Source organism: Malaclemys terrapin, chromosome 17 (genome assembly GCF_027887155.1).
Source record: "Malaclemys terrapin pileata isolate rMalTer1 chromosome 17, rMalTer1.hap1, whole genome shotgun sequence".
NCBI lineage: Eukaryota > Metazoa > Chordata > Testudines > Emydidae > Malaclemys > Malaclemys terrapin.
This window is the reverse complement of record NC_071521.1, coordinates 13519321-13543369: the sequence shown is the minus strand read 5'-3', so window position 1 is coordinate 13543369 and position 24049 is coordinate 13519321. Positions and strand designations below refer to the sequence as shown.

At 55.4% G+C, this 24049-nt stretch overlaps 1 protein-coding gene across 2 annotated transcripts; it reads right to left on the bottom strand.

Moving 5' to 3' along the window:
• Nucleotides 1–5630: 5630 nt before the first annotated feature.
• Nucleotides 5631–23747, bottom strand: SLC27A4 (solute carrier family 27 member 4). 2 transcript variants are annotated; one of them, XM_054007450.1, is made up of 13 exons: nt 23493–23747; nt 16260–16506; nt 15083–15477; nt 12941–13099; nt 12294–12363; nt 12078–12169; nt 11279–11388; nt 10397–10606; nt 9762–9888; nt 8964–9101; nt 8153–8317; nt 7161–7307; nt 5631–6186 (listed from the first exon to the last, which is right to left on the bottom strand). In XM_054007450.1, exons 2-13 carry the CDS (start codon nt 16418–16420, stop codon nt 6029–6031), a joined length of 1932 nt encoding a protein of 643 aa, XP_053863425.1. In that variant the 5' UTR covers nt 16421–16506; nt 23493–23747; the 3' UTR covers nt 5631–6028. The 2 variants fall into 2 exon arrangements, with proteins under 2 accessions (XP_053863425.1, XP_053863424.1); XM_054007449.1 differs by having other exon boundaries at nt 16260–16426; nt 23493–23575.
• Between the last annotated feature and the right edge of the window lie 302 nt (nt 23748–24049).

Below are 24049 nucleotides of genomic sequence, written 5' to 3'. Positions count from 1 at the left end.
ATGAAGCATGGTACTGCTAAGCTCAGGGCTGGCTCCAGGCACCAGCAGAGCAAGCTGGTGCTTGGGGCGGCAGATTGTTGGAGGCGGCATTCTGCCCAATCCTAGGGCGGCACGGCCGCTTTTTTGTTGTTGTTGTTGTTCTGCTCCGGCCGCCCTGTAGGGGGCGGCGGCGGCGCAGAGAACCAGAGCGCCCTGCAGGGCAGTCCTCTTCCTTCCCTCCCCGCCACCTGGAGCAGAGCCCTCCTGGCAGGAGGCGGCACCCCTACTGTAGCCCTGGCCACCCCCTTCTCTCTCTCTCCTGGCCGCTCCCTCCCCCTCCCCCCCCAGCTGGTCCCCCTGCACCCGCGCTCTGGCCGCGCTGCAGGTTATTATTTTTTTTTTTTGCTTGGGGCGGCCAAAAAGCCAGAGCCAGCCCTGGCTAAGCTCATTTTCCAGATGGAGAAACTGAGGCAGAGCAAGGGGCAGTGACTTGCCCAAGGTCTCTCACTGAATTATCAGCAGAGCTACGAAGAGAAGCTAGGACCCTTGACTACCAGGACCCTAGTCTAACCGTCAGACCCTTCCTTCTGTCGTCTGCAACAGCTCTAATATAATCAGAGGATAGTTGGGAGTTTCTTCCTCCTTTTCAGGTGGATAGAGTAAATCTTAGCAATTGTGAACATAGACTTGAGCTTCAATTTCAAGTTTCCAGGACTGCAGTCACAGCGTGAAACACGCCAGCCTAAAATCCAAGTGCAAGAGAATTTGAAATCCACTAGGGGCCATAATGATCCCATGATTTTTATTTCACATCAGGACTTACAAGCCTGGCTTAGGCTTGACATGTGGAAACAGATGAGGTCATGTGACAATGGTTTGAGGAGAACATGAAAGCGGTCCCATCCCACTCCTCCTCCTCCAGGCTGATGGTAGAGATAACCTTGTGGGATGCCACCTCCCAGCCCCTTCCTGAGTGTCATTATTTCAACATCTAGTCAGTGCCGGGAAAACAGACGTTTGGCTGCTGGACGGACTCGTTGGGACCTGCGAGAGGGAGGGACCGGACGCACTTACAGAAAAACATTCCAGTGCGGTGAGATGGGGAAGGGGTGGATTGTAGAGCGGAGGAGAAAGGGAGCCCAGTGCTGAGGACAGAAACACACCTGGGAGCGCATGCGAGGAACTGCTCCCCTGAAAGCAATGGTGAAGGGCTCAGCAAGGTTTCTGCTCTGAAGGGCGGCCTACCACCAGGGCCGGCTCCAGGCACCAGCTTGCCAAGCTGGTGCATGGGGTGGCCACTCCAGAGAGGGGCGGTAGGTCGAGCTATCCTGCTCGGAGCGAAGGACCTTACACTGAATTGCCGCCGCAGATCACGCTTGTAATCGCGGCTTTTTTTTTTTTTTTTTGGCTGCTTGGGGCGACCAAAACCCTGGAGCCGGCCCTGCCTACCACACGTTCCATTCCTGGCAGGGTGTGTTCAACCCCACGGCTTACCCCCCTATAACAACGGGTCACATGTGGAACTGGTTTATTAGGCAACACTCTGCTCTGAAGGCTGGTCGTCTCCTCGCTGCAGCCCTGCCCTGAGCTATGCTGAAGTCAGAGTCCCATTGACATGCATGGGCATCGCCTGCGGAGGGAGCATGGGCAGGCAGCTGCCAAGCCCTTTGCCACCAGCTGTTTCATTCATCTTCACAGTCAGCTCCTCCCCAGCCAGACAGGGCCTGGTGCCAGGGGATATGGCCCATTTTTAAAGCTCTGCCAAGCAACAGCTTCTATCCCTCCATTTACATGGCTCTCCTCACCGTAACATCCAAGGGAGCCCAGCCCCTCATGATATTTTGAGCCAGCGGGGCTCCCTTTGGTTACACTGCGGTGTTAGGGATGGGGCTTGGGGAGAAAAATATCTACTGGCCTTTGCTCTTCTCCACCAGGTCAGAGGGATAAACACGGGGATAGCCCAGGCAATAAGGAGGGGGTGCAGATTGTGTGCCTGTCTCCCGCCCCTCCTTTTCCCTACTGATCTCAGGCACCATTTAGTCTCATGGGGATGGGCTGAATTACGAATAATTTTAAAGGAACAAGCTCTCTCACTAGGAGAGGACACTGAGAAGGGGCTTTGGATTGGAGTCAAACAGAATGAAGTTACCAGACTGCGATCGCTCACCCACCCACGCTCTGCCGCTGAGCCCGTTTGTAGATCAGAGTCATTTGTTCTGGAGAGCCCTCATGCTGCATTGGCTGGGACTACTGTTACACCAGCTTGGAGAGCGCTATGCAGGGACAGACCTGGTGAGTGAACCACTGTTTTCTTAAAATAATGCACTGCAAATGCTGAGGGCTGACTCAGAGGCCCTGGCTGCACGAGGAAGAAAGGTTCTCTCCTCTCCCCCCCCCCCCCCATACATTAGCTAGCCTTAGGTGCCCCCAGGTGTTTTCCTGGACTTACTAATGGGAAAGTTATAAACTACTGTGACCATTAATTTAGGCTCTAGCACAAGCCCCCTTACCACACGCACAAAGATCTCTAACCTGTTTTTGCAGGTGCTTTAAGCCCAGGCTAGCTGACTGGGTGGGGGAAGAGCGGGGAGGTGAGAACCAAGGCTCTGCTTTAACTCAAGCTAGAACCCACCTACTTTGCAGTAAGGACAGGGCCGGCTCCAGGCACCAGCCCACCAAGCTTGTGCTTGGGGCGGCACCTGGAGGGGGGCGGCGCGGTGCTCCAGCTGCCAGGGAGAGCAGAGCCACAGTGGGTTCGCCACCCTCCCCCCGGCGCTCTGGCCGCTGGGGAGAGCGGAGCCCCGGCCGGGCTCGGCGCCCTCCCCTGCTGCGCTGGGGGGGGCGGCGGGAGGCTTTTTTGCCTGGGGCAGCAAAAAAGCCAGAGCCTGCTCTGAGTAAGGAGAGACACACAAAAAATCACTCCAGTGCTGGTAGCCTTCCACTACCTTCCCACAGTGCCCCCTGCAGGCCAGACATTCTCCCACAATTGACTGAGGGGAAAAAAACAAAAACCAACCCTAGAGCATCTCAGCACAAAAACCATGGGCTAGGCCCCCAGACACACACAGGGGAACACAAACATACACACTAATGGGGCCAGGGCTTTGTTGTGGGGATGTCACACCTAAGCTATGCTAACCTGAGTGCCCAGACCTAGGTGCCAATCATCCACGTTAGCTGTACAATGAAGACAGACCCTATGATTTTACCACAGAATGTTGCCAAACACCTGTCTTCTTCTGCAGCGTGGTCACCTCCCGCTCCACTAGGTCTCCTTGTGGTACCTGCACTGTCTGCAAACCCATCTCTCCTCACGCTACAGCGGGGTATTGCCCCCGCCCCCCCGCCATCTGCTGGCTGGAGGCCATAACTTTACACCCTAATAATACAACTACCACTGATGGAGAAGCTCCTTTAGCTCACATCAGAGACCTGTGGTTTTGGAGCAGTGGATCCCAAATTCTAGCTTGGCCAGGGGACGCACTGGATGACTGAGGAGCCAGCCACAGGAGTATGTGAGCGAGACTCAGGTTCCTTCATTCAAGCCTGGGTGTCATGAGTGCAAACATGCCCATTTGGCAGCTGGTCTCTTCACATCCAGCCCCAGGTAAGAATCATCTCCCCCTTCCCAAGGACATTTCTGACAAGGGGAGGGATGTGAAAATTCTCCTCTGGTCACATGAAATAGTTTCCTTGTGCCAGTTTCCAACCCAGACCCCCCGCTACAGAACGGACAACCAAACAAGAGGGAGCAGCACCTGGGAAAATCCAAATCACTCGTGCTCAGATTTAGCTGTGAGGGCTGAACAGGTTCAGGGGTGGGGGAGCAGGGTGTTGGACCTCCACAAGCATATAAGGTAGACAGAGAGCTGGCTAGATCGTCGGGCTCAATGGGTAGTGATCAGTGGCTCCATGTCTAGTTGGCAGCCGGTATCAAGCTAGACAGAAGTTCTGCAGAGAAGGACCTAGGGGTTACGGTGGACGAGAAGCTGGATATGAGTCAACAGTGTGCCCTTGTTGTCAGGAAGGCTAACGGCATTTGGGGCTGTATAAGTAGGGGCATTGCCAGCAGATCGAGGGACGTGATCTTTCTCCTCTATTCGACACTGGTGAGGCTTCATCTGGAGTACTGTGTCCTGTTTTGGGCCCCACACTACAAGAAGGATGTGGAAAAATTGGAAAGAGTCCAGCAGAGGGCAACAAAAATGATTAGGGGGCTGGAGCACATGACTTATGAGGAGAGGCTGAGGGAATTGGGATTGTTTAGTCTGCAGAAGAGAAGAACGAGGGGGGATTTGATAGCTGCTTTCAACCACCTGAAAGGAGGTTCCAAAGAGGATGGATCTAGACTGTTCTCAGTGGCAGCAGATGACAGAACAAGGAGCAATGGTCTCAAGTTACAGTGGGGGAGGTTTAGGTTGGATATTAGGAAAAACTTTTTCATTAGGAGGGTGGTGAAGCACTGGAATGGGTTACCTAGGGAGGTGGTGGAATCTCCTTCCTTAGAGGTTTTTAAGGTCAGGCTTGACAAAGCACTGGCTGGGATGATTTAGTTGGGGATTGGTCCTGCTTTGAGCAGGGGGTTGGACTAGATGACCTCCTGAGGTCCCTTCCAACCCTGATATTCTATGATTCTAAGCATACCAAAGAAAGCAGATGCCTACCATGCTTATAGACAGATGGACATACAGAGACACTGTTCTCAGGACTCATCTTGCTAAAGTATAAACACATGTGCTTTTCTTTGAATAGATCTTTCCTGCTCTCTCATCCAGCCCCCCTATGGGATCACACAGAATCAGATGCGGCTAAGGGTGATGCACTTTGAACGTGAACAGATGGAATTTCTGAGATGCCGAGCACTAGCCCACCAACAAGGTTTGCAGGTACTCAAAATCTGAGCAAGAAAATAAAAGCCATGTGATTAACGGCCTGGTCTTTACAACGGTGAGGCGCGTGACACACAGCCAGATCGGCAGGTGCCACAACACCAGATCAGCAGCATTGCACCCCTCACCCGGGGCATAAACTCCAGCTGAGAGCAGCCCCAAGGAGGCTCAATTCCACAAAGTCACAGCTCCAGTCCCCTCCTGCTCCTGGACAGGTAGGCCTGGGAACCGCCTGCCTGTGGCCTTTGTGCCCTAACCTCTGGAAGAGAAGAATCAGGCCCAGATGAAGGGGGATGTCCTCGTGTGAGAAACAAAGAAAAAGAGAAGGATAGTTTAGCACGAGGATGCACCCGTCACTCTGCCCTAGGTTTGTGCGCTGGTTAAAAAAAAAAAAAATACAATAAATTAAGGCCAAAAAAAAAGTATGATAATAAAAATAGAAAAATTATCCCCTGAAAAGAATGATGCATGGCAGAGACACTTGCCTTCCCTCCTCTGAGCCCCACAATATCCCCCCCCCCCCCCCGCACCTGGTATGCTCTCCCCCACCTCCCCAAAGTTGCAATGCTTCAACGGTGAACCGCAAAGAAGGCAATGTTTTTGGCCTTGCATGATGGCCCCCAGCCAGCTGGTTGGTTCAGTGTGGAGTGCAAAGCTCACCTCAGCTTAGCTGCTTTGAGGAAGGGCCAGGCCCCCATTGTCCTTCGGGGCCTGAGAGAGGCACCACTGCTACACTGCAGAGTCCAAAAAGGGCTGGTGAGTAGGACAGCAAAGGAGAGAAATAAACAATGGCAGGGAAATGGAGGCTCGTGGAAGGTGGCGCCCCGCATCTCTGCCATTTTGGCCTGGCGAAGGTCCCATGCCCCTGATCTTTGCCATCCTGGCCTGGCAAAAGTCCCACATCCCTGGCCATAGATGAATAGAAGACCCCATGCTCACAGCCCAGGGGGCCACTCTGGTATGAAGTAGAAAATAACGCCGTAATGATTCTATACTTTGGTACATAACCTCCTGCCCCACCCCATCAAACACACCCATCTGCGTGCATAAAACTTGTTAAATAAAGCCCGCGCCTGCCCTTCGTGTCATCCTTTAACCCTTTCCTTCCCCATTCTGACACATCAGAGGGATCCGAGAGGCGACTTGCAGAGCCTCGCCCATTACAGCTTCTGTTGTCCTGACTGGATCCTCCTGAAGGCCTCCATGTCCAGCGGGAGGTAGCAGCCTTGCCTGGAGTCCAGGAAGAACAGCTTGTCCTTCACCACGGCGGGGTCAAATCCGTCCCTGCGCAGCTCCATCTTCTGGAACTTGTAGGTGCCTGGGGTGGAAGCAGCAAGGGGTTAGGGGCAGCGGTGGGGAAGGAAGGTGGCCTGTGGATATCATGGTAGATCCCTATTCCTCCATTCCACCTTCTCAATGTGTGCCTCCCTCTTTGGAAATCAAGCCTGCCACCCTCCACTGCCTCTAGGACCACCCACAAGGAGAGAATCAGCCCATCCACCCCTTGTCAGATCCTGCCCACAGCATGGCTGAGATGGGACTAGCAGACATAACCCTTGCTAACCGGATTCTAGGGCTATGCCACACCTTTGGGTGAGCCGTTTGCATCAGGGACTGAATTTAGGGCCTCTCCATCTCAATGTGTGAGTCTCTATTGACTGAGAACCCTCTGCTATGAGGCCCAGCCACCCCTAGAGGAGGACAGAGCACCACATTGAGCGAGCGTGCCCAGCACCGTTCTCTCACCGTGCGCTGCAAACCATGGCCCCTTGTAAAGCTCACAGTGCAGGCCTCAGCCATCAGCCCACCACCCCCCATCTTCCCTGCTCATGCTAGAGTGTCACTACCGACAGCCGGGTTTAAAGACACAATCAGTCAACCAGAGGGGCCAAGACATCCAAGGGCCAGGGCCTGGCGCCCCACAGCTTTGCAAGGCGTGTGGTCACCAGCGTACACGGGTGTCGAACGCCCAGACGCCATCCCAGTGGAGGGAGCGAAAAAGAAAAACGGACTTGCTAACAAGTGAGACTTTCCAGTCCCTTTGCACGCCGAGAATTAAGCCGCCCCAACCCACATGCCGTAGGTCAGGACACCCCCATTTTAGAGGGAGAAGCTGCGGCATGGATGGGGAAGTGACCCACCTAAGGTCACACACTGAATCAGTGACAGTCAGGAATAGACCTCTGACTTCAAGTCTCCCCTATTCCAGACAGGTCCTTTCCGGAAGCCAGGAGAACACTCCCGGCTTTTTGTCAATTCAAAAGAAAGTGCCCCCAGCTGGGGCGGACTCACTTGTCTTGTGGACTTCTGCCAGCACTCGCAAGAAGACGGGCCGTGCGTACAAGGGCAGGGCCTTCTTCAGCTCATTGGCAAAGCTCTCCAGGTTGCAGGAATTCTTGGGGTCAGCAATGGCTGCCATCCCTGCCTTCCCCTCGGTGCCTGGAACACAGGACAGAAGGTGATGCACACAGTAGGAGGGGGCTGGTGCAATCACTCACATACACACACACCCTAGCCCGGGAGCAGCTTCAGCAAGCTCGGTGCGCCAGTTGGCCCTGGACACAGCTTGCCAGGCCTGCAGCAATATGCCTAAAACAAGACACAACATAGCCGCAGAAACCCACAACAAGACAGATAATCCAGAGGGCTCTGGATTGCCAGGCCGTTAGCAATGTGTTTAAGAGGCAGAGGCACCACGCACACAGGCCCAAGGCTCACCTTAAATAATGCATCAGCAACACACATTCTCCATCCTTCAGCACCACATACATACACCTCAGCCCCCAACAGCGACCCCCTTGCCAGCATCTCCGGCATCAGCCCCTGGTTGAACACACATCCAGGAAAGCCCCAATCTCTCAGCACTTCTGCGCTGGCTTTGGCTGGACACCGTTGCCCTACAAGCCAAGATACCAGCAATACCCAGTGGTCACCTCATCCCATTAGAGCTGCCTTTGGCTGAGTTAACGCCAGAGGTTAGCGAGAATGGGGTTGGCTCTGCCCTGCACCTTGTGTTGTCATTCACACCCAGGCAAACCAGATCGACTGTAAACTCTCACCTAAAGTGTTTCATGCACCCACAGGCCTAAAGATGGGAGGTTCTGCATCCCAATCCTGACCTTTCCTCCTCCCTCTCCCATGCAGCAGGATAAACAATGAGACTCTCAGGATGAAGACCAGGGCCCAGGCACCAAGTGCCAAAGGGATGAAGGGCCATCACCCCCGAACTTAGGACAAAGGAAGGCTGGCAAGAGCAGAGGGCCGCTCCCCTCAGCCCTGGTTACCTGGAACCTCCACCCCGTAGACGACGACGTCTGTCATGTGGAGGATGCGGCTCAGAGTCCCCTCCACCTCTGTCGTGGAGACATTCTCGCCCTTCCAACGGAAGGTGTCCCCAGTGCGGTCCCGGAAGTACATGTAGCCGTATTCATCCATCATCAGCACGTCTCCTGCGGGAGCCGGAGGAAGTCAGAGGAGCCTACATGCTCCCAGGGTCGGAGTCGCCGTAACACTCTGCTCTTCTAGAGTGCCCTCCAGCCAGGCCTCACTATCCCCCAGCCTGAGGCAGGTCAGATTGTTAGCGCCATTCAACAGCTGGGGGCTGGGGCCACAGAGAGGGGAAGCGACCTGCCCGCCAGGAGTCGTGGGCAGAGCTGGGATTAGAACCCAGGAGTCCTGGCTCTTGGGCCGCGCAGAGCAGCGGAAGGAAGCATGATCAAGTAGTTAAAGCAACAACCTGGGCGTAACAATATACCAAGACCCTGCCACTGGATTCGTTGGGTGACCTTGGACAAAATCACTTCCCCTCAGGGTCTCAAAAGGATAAAGTATCCCGCCCCAGTTCTTGGGTCAGGGAGTGCGGCTGGGATTCTTAATTCCTGTTTGCAAAGTGGTTAGAGAGGGCAGATGGGAGGCTCTGGAAGGGTAAGTATGATTGAGCGAGACCGCCAGGTATGGATAGGGACAGCAAGCAGAGGATTGACCAAAGGCCTTGCTGGGACTCGCAAGGCGACCCTGGAGACCAAGTGAACCTGTCAGCATCAACCCCCTCCTCTCGGGGTGCACCCTCTGCAGCTAGGGGACAAGGGCCCTCACCGGTAAGATACGTCAAGTCCCCCTTGGCGAACACGTCATGGGCGATCTTCTTGCTGGTGGCCGACTGGTTCAGGTACCCGTCGAAGTGCAGCAGAGGGTCACTCTGGATGATGCGTCCGACCAGCTGTCCCGGCTCCCCTGCGGGCAGAGAGAGTGAGGGATATGCTCAGTCCCTGCCATTCTGCTGTATCAGAGACAAGAGTACATACCGATTGCCAGCCCCGCATGGCGTGCACGCGTCCTGTCTCCGTGGGAAGAGGAGATGCTTTAGGGAGGACACGGGGGCTCTATTGTACAAACATCTCTTAGCACGCCAGTGTCCAGTTTACCTCAGCAAGCTTCCCTCACGCTGCCCTCCCAACGGAGCTCAACCCTGACCCAAAGGGACCTCCGACTGAGCTCCTCTCTCTGCCCTGTCTCCATGGCCCATTCAGTCCCTGGCTCTCCGCTGAAACTGCTCCCAGGATGGCCAGGGAGTGCCAGCTGTGATAGTGATAGCAGCAACATGGGAACTGGGCTGAGAACCATCACACTCACTTCACACCTGACACCCAACCTCCGTGGGTTGGTAACTATGTCCAGTCGCTACTGAACTGGAGCCCTGGAGGTGCAGAGAGCCACCAAAAGGGGGAACCGTTTCCAATGACAGCAGAGGATGCTTCTGGATGCTTGTCAGAACGGAGACTCCTGTGCAGCTAATCACAAATCAGGTCTCTAGTTCAGGGCTCATGCAACGCGGGACAGAGGGAAGTACCAATAGATAGAGGCTGCTCCCCACATCGCCCCATCCCCCTTCACCTGGTTTACAGGGGATGCAGAGTCCATCCGGCCCACGGATCAGCTCCATGGTATCTTCGTCCACCCTCACCAAGGTGACAGGGTAAATCCCAGGCAGGATCCTGCTGTTGAAGCCACAGGAACCAACCTGGAATCGAGAGAATGCAGAGACATAGCCCAATGGCAGCTGGAAGTCCTCTGCCCTCACCCTCGCTTCCCTCCTATAGCCCCAGCTGCCAGCCCAAGGGATTGCCCAGGGCATGCGGGAGCTACCCCACCCCCACCCCAGAGACCAGACACAATCTGCTGCCTTCCCAAGGTCACTCAGGGCTGCCTGCCAACGTCAGCGGAGGGGCCTCACACCTGCCCCGCGGAGGGATGCTTACCCAGCTCAGTCCTCTCCCGGGATCAGAAGGGGTGTCTCCCGACATCCCCTCCCAAGTCTGCTCCATCCCTAGCCTCTCACCATGGCCTGCTCTGCCAGCTCTCCGGGCACAGAGCGCATGAACCATCCCACCAGGAGCACTGAGGCCATGTGTCTGCATGAGACATCACGGTTGCCCTCGGCAGCCAGGGGGAGGGAGGACCAGGCTGCAGGGGGTGGGGAGACGCCGCAGCGGCTGGCGGAAGGACACAGACAGCAGACGGGGCCGTACGTTATTGTCGAAGTTGCCCAGGCTGCAGTTGCACTCGGTGGCACCGTAGAACTCGGCGATTTGGGGGATCCCAAAGCGGGAGATGAATTCCTTCCAGATAGACATCCGCAGCCCGTTCCCAAGCGCCATGCGCACGTGGTGCCGCCGCTCCACCTCCTGGGACGGCTGGTTCAGGAGGTAGCGGCAGATCTCCCCGATGTACTGGACAATCTGCGAAGGGGAAGGGAGACATGGCACACTGCGCCCTTCCACAACACCCTCCACCCAGGGACCGCAGAGTACTTGAGCAGCGTCAACCCTGACGAGCCCCCAGGAGCCAGGCGGGTGTTAACAGCCCCGTTATATAGATGGGGAGGGACAGTTGGGGAAGAGACTTGCCCAAGGTCACCCGGTGAGTCAATAGCAGAGCCAAGAATGGAACCCAGGAGTCCTGCTTGCTAATTCTGTGCCTCCCACCTAGCGGGCTGCCGCCTTGTAAGTTGGAATAACCGGTCTGGCATTCCCTGTTTTGCTTGCAGGAGGCAACACCCTGGCTGCCCTCCGGAGCATGATACAACAAAGAACAGGAGCAAGGAAAGGACATGGAACTACTTGGTTTGTAAGCTCATTACAACAGGGACCAGCTTTTGTTCTGTGTATGTACAGCGCCTAGCACAGCAGGTGTCTGGGGCGAAAGCTATCGTCCCTCATCAGACCCCGCGGCAGTGACAGTGATCTCCACAGGAAACAGCCAGCCAAAGCCTCGGTTTCAAGACATCCAAGGGCCCCGCTGCCAACTCCCAGGATTCTCAGCAAGTTGCTGATTCTCGGGGTTCCTCGGCCAGCTCTTCCCCCAGCACCCCCCCATCCCGCCACGAGGCCCCTGCACCCCCACTGCCTCACCGTACAGTTGTACGTCACACAGTCATCCCAGAAGTGAGAGGCTGAGAACTTCTTGCGGATCACCACAGTCATCCCCTGGAGGAGGCACTGGCCAATCCCAACAATGTTACCTGGGCGAGAGGGGAGCGAAGGGGAAACCATTAACCTCCCGCCTCTCGGGAGAGGGTGGCTGATCCCAAAAACGGGACAGGCTGGCTTGGGGACATGGAGCCTTTCACCTTGAGGCATCTGGTTTGAATCCAGCCCAGGATCCAGTAGGCACCAGAAGGTGTCTCCCTCCCAGGGCTGTTTGATGGAGCTGGAGGGACTCAGGTAGGTTCTTAGTGGGAGGTGCCCATTTCCCAAAGTCACCATCACTAGTGGTGCTAATGGGCCCCCTCAATACCCTCACTTAGGTCTCTAAGCACCTTACAGAGGAAGGTGTGCATCGTCACCCCCATTTTATATATGGGGAAACTGAGGCAAAGTGACTTGCCCAAGGTCACCCAGGGAGCCGGTGACGAGCCAGAAACAGATCCCAGGGGTCTGTACTACCAGTTTCCTGATCTAACCACTAGCTGCCTTGTCCTGGGCTGCCAGTACTGCAAAGTGGCTACCATGGACCTTGTGAAGACCCCAGTCCTTCACACTGATCCAGTGGGGACAGATGGGTGAGCCCCTCCTCAGCACAGAGCAGCTGGCGGTTATGGAACGACAGTCACTGCAGCAGCCCCTGGACTGAGAGTCTGCCGACATCACGGGCAAGGAGACGGGCTACAGAGGCTTGGGCAGGGAGACGCGTGAGCAGGAGCTCGGATACCTGCCGCATGGTAGAGAGGGAGGCAGTCGTACATCACGTCATCTGGCCTCATGCGGAATCCGTAATACACCAGGGATGCCATGCGGTAGTACCTGGGGCAGGAGAAGTGGGTGCATCAGTAGCCCAGCAAAGCCCTCCACTGCTAGCAGGGTCCAGATCCCACCCCCATTCCCCTTGCACCCAGCAACGGCCTGCCCCTGCTCAGCCCCCCCTTACCTGCAATTGACCACGATGGCTGCCTTGGGCATCCCCGTCGTGCCGGAGGTGTAGATGTAGAAGAGTTTATCTGGACGGCAAGTGGGGGAGGCAGAGAGAGGATTCAGCATCACAGCAGCATCTCACAACCCGCTCTTTCCCGGGGAGCCAGAAGGGCCAGCATGCTGGATCAATCCAGGCAACTGAACACGCGCTCGCTCCCTGCCCGTTGGCTACGGCCACCCCACCTCGGGCTGCCACCGAGTCCGCTCGCCCAAGCCGGCCTCGTTATTTGTACAGCACCAAGAGCGTGCCAGGCTCTTCACTAAGCTAAGCGGGTTCAGGCTGGGCAATACTCCGACGGGAGACCTCCAAAGAGGTCAGTGCACGGGTGCTCAGCTCAGCCCGGCTTGCACAACAGCAGGCCAGGGTTGAGCAACAGCTTCCCAGAGCTTGGTGCCGAAGAGTCACACGTCAGCAGACTGGGGAGTTACACGCGCTCCAGCTCTCTGCCGCTTACATGGGCGTGGCTGGATGTGTTTCACCCCAGCTGTTTCCACCCCCGGGATTATCCATGGCCATTGCTGGATGACACATGGGAACAGCGCAAAGACTCAGAGGCACAATAACCCACCCTCCCTCTGCACACCTCGTAACATGGGACATACCTAGGAAACCCTTCTTTGGGGGGCTTGGCAGGTGCCGAGGAGCCATCTCCAGGAAGGGGTCCAGGTGTTCTGTGCTTGGGGGTGCGGATTCTGGATTCCTCTCTCCGGAGCAGAAGAGACGAACAGATTTCCCCAGGGAGGGCTGTACCTCCTGCATGGCTGGGAGGGAAGGAGACAACAAAACAGGAGCTCTGAGAAAGGACATCTACGAGACATTGAGATCCAGGAGCACCAAGAGAGGGGTGGGAAGGTTTACAAAGCTAACTCCCCCACACACTTGTCCAAGCCGACGTTACGCCCATAGCCTGCCCCAGCCCAGGGCTGCCTTCGCCCCAGCCTAAGAGGACAACTGGCTCAGGAACTTGCTTCACCCAGATTGCTTCAGGCTACGGTCTAGAGCAGTGACACTTGGACTCTTCAGAGCACTTGCAGGCAGTCCGTGAACCTGCTGCCAGCACAATAGGAAGGCACCTGTCCGTCTCCAAGCCTGGACAGTCCTTGCTGGCCACAGCCCAGGACCATTGTAGGTTCTATTAAAAAAAGAAAATCAGAAACTCCCATTCCCTTCTCTGCCCCCAGCCAGGTGCCTCTCAGATGTGAATTCAGCACCGATGAGGTTTGCGGGCGTTAGTGGACAAAGGCCAGGAGTGCTGGACCTAGTGACGCTGGGGGTGTGGCAACACCCCCTGGCTTGGAGCAATAATAGAAGAATGCTGGCTTCCCTCATACAGTTCTGGGCAATGGCTTTCAGCACCCCCACCTTCAAATTGTTCCAGTGCCCTGACAAAGGCACAAGAAGATGGGGCCAAACTGCAGTGTGACCTGGAGAGATCTGGGCATGGGGGCTGCAGGCGACCAGGGGAGAATCACGCCTAACAAATTTAAAGTTCTGCCCCTGGGAGAAGAGACAGACCGCACTGACATGCGATGGGGGAGGTCACCCAACAGCCACAGCTAACCCCATAACGGGAGCTTGCTTTCATCTGGTGCCCTGATTTGACTCACTCGTGTGACCAAACGCCAGAGCTGTGATGGTGAAGCCATCACGTGACAGGGAAATGTTCATAAGTGGAAGTAGCGGACCTCTGTTTATCCACAGTATAGACAGGGCCTCATCCCTACGCCAGAGGGACCAACCGTCAGGACAAGAGAAGTCAGTCTCTATTGCCTATTTGGTACTGGGTCCCTCTGCTAAGGGGAAACCGATAAGGATCAGTGGGGTGATGGTTTAGGTGACACTTGTCCATTGGGGACAGGGCTGAGACCCAGCAAACTCATTTCACAAGGCGGCCAAACAGCTCTCAGGGCCTGCTTTACACTGGCATAACTTCATTACAAAGGTGAATGAGGCCCTCAGTCACTATGAGCCAGGGCTGGATTTGAGCCAGCAGCCTGAAGTGACAGTGACTCGTCTGAACCAACTACTATATTTTCTGAGATTTGTTTTACATATCCCCAGGGCTGGAGCTTCCTTCTGGAGACTGCTCCACAACCTAACAGGGGTCCCTCAGCTACTGATATTCAGCTTAAGTTTTCCCATCTGCCTTAGTTATTATATTGTAGCCCCTTGGTTCATTCTAGACAAGGACTCTCCTTCCTGGGCATTTGCACGGCTCAGATCTCGGCAGGTGTTTCCCCGATCCCATGGAGTCATCACAAAGGCGTTAGCGTCCAGTGCAAAGCCCCAGCAGGTCGGGGGGCTGCCAGAACGGTGCCTGTTTTCATGGCAGCAAACCGCCCCCAATTGATACCCTGGCATTAGAGACCCTGGCTCAGCAGATTTCACAGCAGTGTCACATTACGATTCTTGGCTCCCTACCTACCCCACTGGGTGGCCCCTGGTGACACCCACACTCCCCTAAGCCAAAATGCACCCCCACCTCAAGGCCAGCTCTGTCTCACCCTCCAGCAACAGAGCCAGGGGGTCTCATGCCAGCAGCCCTCCTGGAATCACCCCACACACATCCCTACAGCAGCTCAGACACCCACCCTAGGAGAGACAGCCGCGGCTACTCTTACCATCGAGCCAGACTAGCCAGCAAAGATGGGGGGAGAAGGGGAAGGAGCACAGCGTTGGGAGGCCCAACTACTTTGCCACCTCCAAGCACATGTCTGGGGACACGACCGACTGACTCCTCTCACCTTCCATCATCTCGGCCCCGAACACCACGGCCTTGGAGTTGGAGATGTTGATGCAGTGCAGCAGGGCCTCCATGCGCAGGTGGGAGTTCACGAGTGCCGCCTCCACCCCAATCTTGGCCATCCCCAGCCAGAGACCCACGTACTGGTTGCGGGACTCCATGAACAAGGCCACAACGTCGCCAGAGCGGAAGCCCTGCTCGTACAGGTAGTTGGCCACCTGGTTGGAGTACTCATCCAGCTGGCGGAAGGTCCAGCTCTCACCCGTTCCCTGGAAGATCAGTGCAGTCTTCTCTGGGTGCTTGCGGACCGTCTCCTGGAAGATCTTGGGGATGGTGTTCTTCCCCCTCAAGTGCCGCCACACCTGCCACTTCACCCTCAGCAGGACTAGCCCCGTGCTGCCAACCAAACCGGACAGAAGATTCTCTGCACTGATCCACATGGAGGCCATGCAACTAGACCCAGCCTAGACTGTGGGTCTCCCTCCCATCGCTCAGGGGGAGCAGGGGATCTGCGTGTGGAGCCTTCCAGAGAGACCCTTTATAACCAGAAACGGATTACAACCAAGCAGCAGGGAAGGGGGTAGAACCCAGCCCCTTCCCCTCACAGTGGATTACAAATGCTCCTCCCCAACCCCCAGATGAGCTAAAGGAACAGCCCTGCCACCTCAGGGCAGCAGATATTGTGCAACAGGCCACAGGGCACCTGTTCCCTCCGAGCCACGCCCCCAGGACTCCTGGCTAGAATCCAGCTCATCCTTGATCCCGGTACGTTCTCCGTGGCCCCGGCTCAGAGAGCCAGGCCCAGAGTGCAGACACCCGACTGCCAAGTCAGCGTTTTTAGGGACCGAGGGAAGTCCAAGGTCAGAGACAGTCGCCAGCCTCGGGATCTCAGCTGCAATCATATCTCGGAGAGACTCGGCCAGAGATTTCAGAGAGATCTCAGGTCCCAAAAGCAACTCCCTCCCTCACCTGGCAGGGGCTGTATTCCTCACTGAGTTGCCTGAGTAACCTCAGCAGGGGGCTGAGGTGTAGGCAAGATGCTGGTATTCAGAGCTCTCCCCTCTCATCCCTGCATTGCCCCGGCCACAGCAGGATGTTTCCCCTACCCGGTTCCATACCGGGGGTCACCTTAATGTAAACGGGACAGAGAGAGGGCAGTTTCCAGAGAGGACACTTACGTGACGTCCCTCCTTATGGTCTTGAAGACGATGCGCAGGAATTTCCATCCCCCGGAACCCAAGTAGAATATGAAGAGGGCAGGGATCACCTGGACCCAGGAGAGCTTCAGGACCAGCCTGAAGAGCACAAAGAGCGCGGTGAGGGCAGCCAGCCGCAACATCTTGGCCTGTGGGGGAGAGACGGTGGAGACCAGTCGCCGGTTTTCACTCTGACGCTTCCCAGGGGATCCCCAAGGCAGACGCCAACCTGAAGTAGGAGTGACAAAGAAACTGCAATTTCCCTGCTTTGGGAGGTGTCAAGGTGGGAATGGGGAGGGCAACATGGGCTAAATTCTGACCCCTTACGCAGGCCACGCATGGCAGTAAGGCAAGCAGGACTGAACCCCTGCATGGCACCCTGTTGGGCTTCCTTGTAAACTGACTGGTAGCAGCAGATGCTACCAATAGGCACCGTCTGAAACGACAACTGCCAGTGTGTCTCGTGGCCTCTGGCTGGGCCTGCACTTAGCCACGTACCCCTGAGCACAGCTCACCAGGGTGGTGTAGACGTGGCTCCATCTGCTGGTTTGAGAAGAGCCAATAGTGTCTAGCCCTGTGCAAAGCAGGTGTCTCCTGGGACTGAGACCATAACCTCAGCAAACTACCACACGCATGAACTAGAATAGTCATGAAATTCCAGGGGACGCATGGGACACAGGGTGGAACTGGGAGAAGGTAAAATGGCAGGATAAAAACCAGGGAACGAGCCAGGCAGATTTCTGTTCCACAGCACCGTATGTGAAACCCAGTGGGCCAAACCCCCATTGGTGTAACTCGATTAGCGCCGTTCACGTCACAGAGACACCCTGCAGTCAAGCCAATGGAGCTCTGCTGATTTACCCCTGCCAGAGATATGGCCCTTCACATTTGGGGAGCTGCACCTGGGGACATAATCTGACAGATGCTGAGATAGCGGAGAGGCATGTGCCAGTAGCTAGTGCACAAGACTGGGAAACAGAGGCCTAATCCCAGTTCTGACACAGACTCTCTCTGTGGCCTTGGACAAGTAACGCCACCTCCTTGCCTCAGTTTCCCCATGTGTAAATTGGGGATAATACACATGGGACCATTGTGCAGTTGTCAGACAGTGGCTGGAAAGCAATGCATCAGTCACAAGTATGTTTCAAACCTACAAACCCAGGAAAACTCAGCATCAGCCTCCAATTTATACCGAGGCTGCTCCTTTCACTTTACTCCAATTCTGCCATGACCAAAGCGGATTCGACTCTCCGGCCGTGCCCTGGCAAGTTGGTGACTCAATGGGGCTAGCTCCTCCTGCACCCCATGCTCTGGCTCTAAGTGCTAAACCACATGGCCTACTAAGCATTTCAGCTTTGCATGCTCCTTTGACAGGACTTAAAAAAACCTCAACCCACACACGCACATAACAGGAACTAGGACAGAAAACAGGATTTAAGTCCTTTGTGCTCTGTAAGGGATTGCAGGTTCTCATACGCTCATGCCACTTCCTAGCTGAGGTGCAGCCAGATCCCAGGTAAGGTGATCACCGATGGGCTCCTGGAACAGATCAGATGTGTGTCCCAGATGCGCGCCACCAGGGGGCAGCAGAGCAATGACCAGGCTAGGGGGCTGTGTAGGCAAAGCCTTCATGCCTTCTTCCCAAGGGGCACAGGGCAATGCCAGTGATCAGTCTCAAGCACACGCTGCTAGACACTCTCCCCTACAGACTCACAGGTCAGCGGTGACTCTCCTCCTGCATTTCCACCTTCCCGCCCCCATGGCGGCGGCCAGACCAGATGGGGAGGCCACCCCTGTGGGCTGACACTTTTGCTGGCAGTGGCGCAGAAGGGCAGCAACCTATAGAGGGATCTTTCCACGTAGCAGCTGCGCATCAAGCGGGGAAGGCAACCACAGGCTAATCTCCCAGGCCGGGAGCTCAAGGCCCCACAGATAAGGCTGATCCTTCCTGACACAGGGTGTAAGGGAAGGAAATTAACACATCATTTCCTATTAATTCTTGCGGATTTAACGCCCCACAGTGATCAGGGCAGCAGGGGATCCCCTCACAATTACAAGCTCTGGCCAGGATTCTTTCAGTTCTCTGGTCCCCGGGTGAAGTCTGGGGTGCTCTGTGCAGTCATCCCCTGGGATTCACTCTCCCCAGACAAACGTGGGAGCGCAGCTGCTGTTGAGCTCACTGAAGGACCCATCTCTTTGGCATCACACACTTCTCCCTCTCCTCTGAGGTTAGCTACAGCAGTGCTGAGGGCCGCAGAGAATATCCTGCTTATTGCAGACAGGCTGTTAATGCAGGAATCTAACCCAGGGATGTGAGGCCTGATGCACATCTGAGGAGCCAATAAAATGAGGGTGCACGGGGGGCCCTGGTTGCTGACTGGATCCCCTAGGAACTCCTATAACACCCATACATGATCATGGACTCCGATTTCCTGGGAATGTTGTGTGCAATCCCTCCCCCAGTTCAAGGATCTCAGACTCTCCCAAACTTCCAGCCCTACCTGCTCCATATTAACATCCATAAGCTCTCTCCTTACCCCCCTCCTCCTGAAAGCTCCCAAGAACACACCCATTCCCTGAGACACCTGCCTTTCACCTGGGCAGGGACCTGCTCTTTGTTTGGCACATTGTGTTGTGATACAGTGGTTCTGTCGGGGGAAGGGCTGGGGAAGCAGAGCGGGGCTCTGTTCCTGGTTCTTCCACTGAACCTCCATGCTTTGGTTCCCTGATCTGTAAAATGGGTATAATGGGGAGCATCACAGATAGCTACGATAATAAGGTAGGTGGGTATTTGTATTCCAGAAGTTCTGAGAGGCCCCAGCCAGGGTCAGGGCCCTATCGCGCTTGGTGCTGTACAAACATATTTGTGCTTACATAGGGGGGAAAGCATTACTCATTGCAGCCCATCTAAGCCCCACTCCTGCAAGCTGCTCCATCTGTGGGCAAAGCCCTGTACTCACAAGGGGCCCTACTGACTACAGAGGAACTCCATGCAGGGATCTGACCATGTAGATTTCACTGCAGGACTGGGGGAAACTTTCCCTGAGCCACAGTTAGCCTCTTTCCACGGGTATCAAACCTCCTACAAACACCAGCATTTAATGCAGATCACAATGCTAATATGGGCACCCTGCTCAAAGCACCAGTCTGTCTGTCCCTCTCCAGCCAGTTCCACGTGTTTTCTGAGGCATTTGGCATTCCACCGCCAAGCTGGCTGTGTGTCAAGCACTCCCAATTTCCAAGGGGAGACAGAGCTGGACACACTTAACCAAGTCACTCCAGATGCCTGCAGAAGGGAGTCAGATCATTAGATACAGAAGTGCTGGGATTGCAGGCAGCACTCAGCCAGGAGCAAAAAAACGTGAGTCCCACCTCCTGGAACCTCCTCAGGGCATCCCAGCAATCTCACAAAGCATCAAGGTGCAGGAGCTGCTCCCAAGACAGGCCGTGATGTTGGGCCTGTGCCCATTTCTGCTCCTTCCTGGCATAAAGCGGGGGCCTGGGAGGCTTTGCTCAAACCAGGTCTTTATCTCCTGCTTGATTTTTACATTATGAATTCAGGGCTTGTCTGGCTGCACCGGCACAAGGAAAATTAGGGCCCGTAACTCACTCACTACAGGAGGCAATTTTGTGATGGCGATTTACTGCTCCTAGTTTTCCTAGTGCAGATAAGACCTGGAGACTGGCAAGCCAGTGAGATATCAGCCCAGGAGCGAAGTGAGGCAAGCACCCAGGAGAGGAGGGTAGTTAGCCAGGCAGATTCCAACTCTTTCCTGCTAGCTTGCTTTTGTGAATACTTATTTAGCCGCAGCGCCCCATGAGAGACCTACTCCCCGATCATTAGGGGGTGAGAGCTCCAAGTAATATCCCCAGAGCTCCCCCAGCAAAAGCAGGAGAGGCCGGGCTTGGTGGTCGTGATATTTCTACAGGGAAAAACAATGGGATTGTGAACAGGTGAGGGCCACCCAAAGATGGAGATGGTTACCACTATGCAAGATGCCTACAACCGCCTCCTTTTGGAAGGACAACCAGGCAGCCACCAATGCCCCAAAAGTGAGCAGTGCTGGCTAGGGAGGGGACATACATAGGGCGGCTGTGGGGGTACGTGGATTCAACATATGACCTCCCTGGAGGACCTGCCCTTCAGGGTAAGGAGGTGATGCAAACAGCTCCTCCCTTCCCCAGTGATGCACGTGTGGGTCAATGAAGCCTCACTATTCTGGAGTGACTCCAGCTTCCACACCTTTCATGGGCTGTCTTGCCTAGCACAGGAACAATACTCCAACATCAGAGGAAATCTGAGCAGGATCTTGTATCCTGCAGGACTTCATTTCAGCACCCAGCCAGAAAGGGCACAATCCATTTGTCTGCGAGAGTGTGGCCAGGTTCCTAGAGAGCCCCCAACCCAGCCTACCTCTTAGTTCTCATCCACGGTTGTGCCAATCTTTCCTTCCAACTTTTCTGGCACAGTGGTCCCCTGAAAGTATTTTCCAGCCTCAGTAACAGACCACCAGCTCCACTTCAGGTGTTCTGAACCACCACCAGGCTTGATTATAGCCCATCAGCAAGTGACCTCCTAGAGTGTTATTTACATGCTATTTAGGGTAAGTAGCCAGCTTCCCCCTGCCTGCCTCTGAGGAAGAGTAGTGTTAGGACCAGCCCACCCACCTGCCTTCAGGTTCCCTACTCTCTTCCCTGGCACATCCTTCCTGTCTGTTTCTATAGTCCCAGCTGCTGGGGTTACTTCCACCCAATTAGCCCCTCAGACAGTTAATTGGCCTGCCAACTGCCTGTCTTTCAATCCAGGTCCCAAGTAATGTATACCGGTGAGGATTTGAGTGACAGGGTGCTGAGTCAACGCCTGACTCCACACTTCCTGTTATACCTTCCTTCTCTGCCCTGGTCCCATCAGCATCGGCCATGCCAGCACTCTTCCCATCACTCCAGCTTGCATCAGCGCTGGCTGGCTCTGGTTCCTCTTTTTCCTCCTCCCCTGGCACCTAAATCCTCACCAAATCCTGCAGCCTCTTTCTTTGCAATAGCTCCAAAAATCCATCCCTTCCTCTCTACCCAGAGGACAGCCCATCCTCTGGGAACTTCAGTTGCAAGCACTTCCTATGCCATGCCTTTCCCCCGCCACACCAGCTAAAGTACAGCTGCTAAGACTACTGCTCTAGCCATGTCTTCCCCATTCTTTAACCTCTCCCCAACTTCCATTCTTTTACTACCTCTCTTCTTTTCCATAGCTCTCCGTGGTTCCACCCAATGCCCATCTCTCTCATGCCATCTCCTCCAGTGTTCCCTCCTGCTTTCTCTCCTACACCAGGAATCATGGGTCCTATTAAACCCTCCCGACAGGGGCAGCAGTCCCACAATACATAATATACAGGTGCAAATACATAATATAGCTTTCACTAGGAGGGTGGTGAAGCACTGGAATGAGTTACCTAGGGAGGTGGTGGAATTTCCTTCCTTAGAGGTTTTTAAGGTCACGCTTGACAAAGCCCTGGCTGGGATGATTTAGTTGGGAATTGGTCCTGCTTTGAGCAGGGGGTTGGACTGGATGACCTCCTGAGGTCCCTTCCAACCCTGATATTCTATGATTCTTTCAACTGAGGATCTCAAAGTTCTTTCCAGGTCCAATAAACCCCCACAGTCCCACTATTCCCTCCGAAACAGACATTATCCTTCAAAGCAGGCTGAGCAAGGCCCAGGAAGACACAAACCCTCTGCCTGCAAGCTACAGAGAACTGGAAAAAGTTTTGGCAAGACTCAGCGCTGATGTCAACAAGGGCAACTCCAGAAACAGCAATGAATGCTGATGTGGCCAGTGTATTTGGACGTCTCTCTACTGAACCTAACTTAAAGGGGCCGGTTTGCAGATATGTTACACCAGCTCTCAATTGAGCCTCCCGTTCTTACCTACATTCTTTCTGCTCCTTTGAGATAATGGTATCAATCAAATCTCTTACATTACCCAACCAAGTGCAAAGGTCACTAGCAGAGTCATAAAAAGAGATATTGAGCTTAACCGGGCCTGCCCAGCAGATGCACTACGTTAAAGAAAGATGCAGAGGGTCAGTGTTTCACTCTTCTCTGATATGAAGAACTTAAGGGGGAGGGAGTGGAAAACAGTGGCAGTGTACAAGGAAGACCTTCACGGTCTACCAGACAGGACAGGATGTGACCCACGAGCATCAGAGAGATACAACAACTAACAACGCACAAGAGGTTTTTTTTTTTTGGCAACTAACAGTAGGTGCTTCCAGGCAAGGAGCTTGCCTTTCCAGTTGGATCACAGAGAGCCCAGCACACTTTTGGGTGCGCTGTTGACAACAGCAATATACACCAGGCCCCGTTTCATGCTACCAAGAAAGCATCTCTTATATTTAGACAACATAGAGGTTGAACTAAGAATACAATGCATGACCCAGGCTTTTGTCCCCCGTTTGGTCACTGCACTGTTTGGAGACTCCGAACAGGGTTTGCCATCAAACCCTGCACCTCCCCCTGGTTTCTTTCAGAAAGGGGCTGTAGTACATTCCTACCCAGCTGGGATACACACGGAGAGCTCCACAGTTTGCTAGGCAGTCACATTAGGAACCCTCACACCGCCACCTGACTCGGGTCCATTGCAGCAGGCGGATCTTCTATCCAAGGGCAAGTTCACAGATCGAAAGGGAAAGAAAGCTGCAGTCTCTCTTTTCAACTATTGACACTGAGGGCTAAAAGCAAGAGGGGGACAACAGTCATGGAGCCAAAGAGAGGTGACGGCGATTTCCCATTCCCTTCCAGCATCCCCACCCAGCACCACCCATAAACCAATCCTGTTCAGTCACGGCAGGGAGCCTAAACCCCCATTTCTGCGGGTGATGCCCCCCAGCAAACAATGGCTCACCCCACGCCCTTCCCCCTTTCACAGCAGCCTCTCCCCAGAGAAAGACACACACAGAGAAGGGCAACAGTGGGTTTCCCGACCTACATCAGCCCACCTGAAGCCGGGCAGGGGAGCTCTGTACCAGGCTGCTCTGTGGGGAGACCCACCCAACAAGGGGAGGGAAAATCACCGTAGCCTCCTTCCATCTCTCCCCACACCGGCCGCGAGGGCTTCCCCGCCCCGCCCCGCCCCATGCCCCAGGCCGGGGATGAGCAGCCCAGGGGGACAGACTGGGACGCTGCATGGGGGCGCCTGACCCCCAGCTCCCCCCCACTTACCCCTTGGCCCGACAGGCCTCTCCGCTCCCCGCCTAGGGCAGGACCGTCCCCCAGCGGACCCCGCGCTGCGGCGGCTCCCGTCTCCCCCGCCAGCGGCTGTCAGCCCCGCATCGCCCCGCGCCCGGCTGTCAGAGGCGTGCGGCGGGCTGCGCCTCCCGCATGGCTGCTGAAGGGGCCGAGCTGGACGGCCGGTGCCGGCTGCTTCCTGCCGCCGCGTCCCCCTGCACCGCCCTCCGCCGAGCTGACCCTGCCCAGAGGAACCTGCCGCCGCTGCAGCAATGCGGGAGGGGAGCAGCTGGAGGGGGGGAGGGCTGGGAGCCGCGCGGCATGCTGGGAGTTGTAGTTCTTTTGTCCACATCCTACACGTGGTCTCCTGCTGAAAGCAGAGGGCGCTTCACTCCCCTCTTTCTACTTTCCGGGCATTGTTCCCCCCCCCCCGCCCGCCCCGCAGCCGGTTCCCAGCCCCCCATCACATCCCCCCCCCGTAGATCTGAGTTAATTGCCCCCCCCATCTCGGTCTGGTGTCTCAGCGCTACCGCCCGGCCGTGCAGTGAATC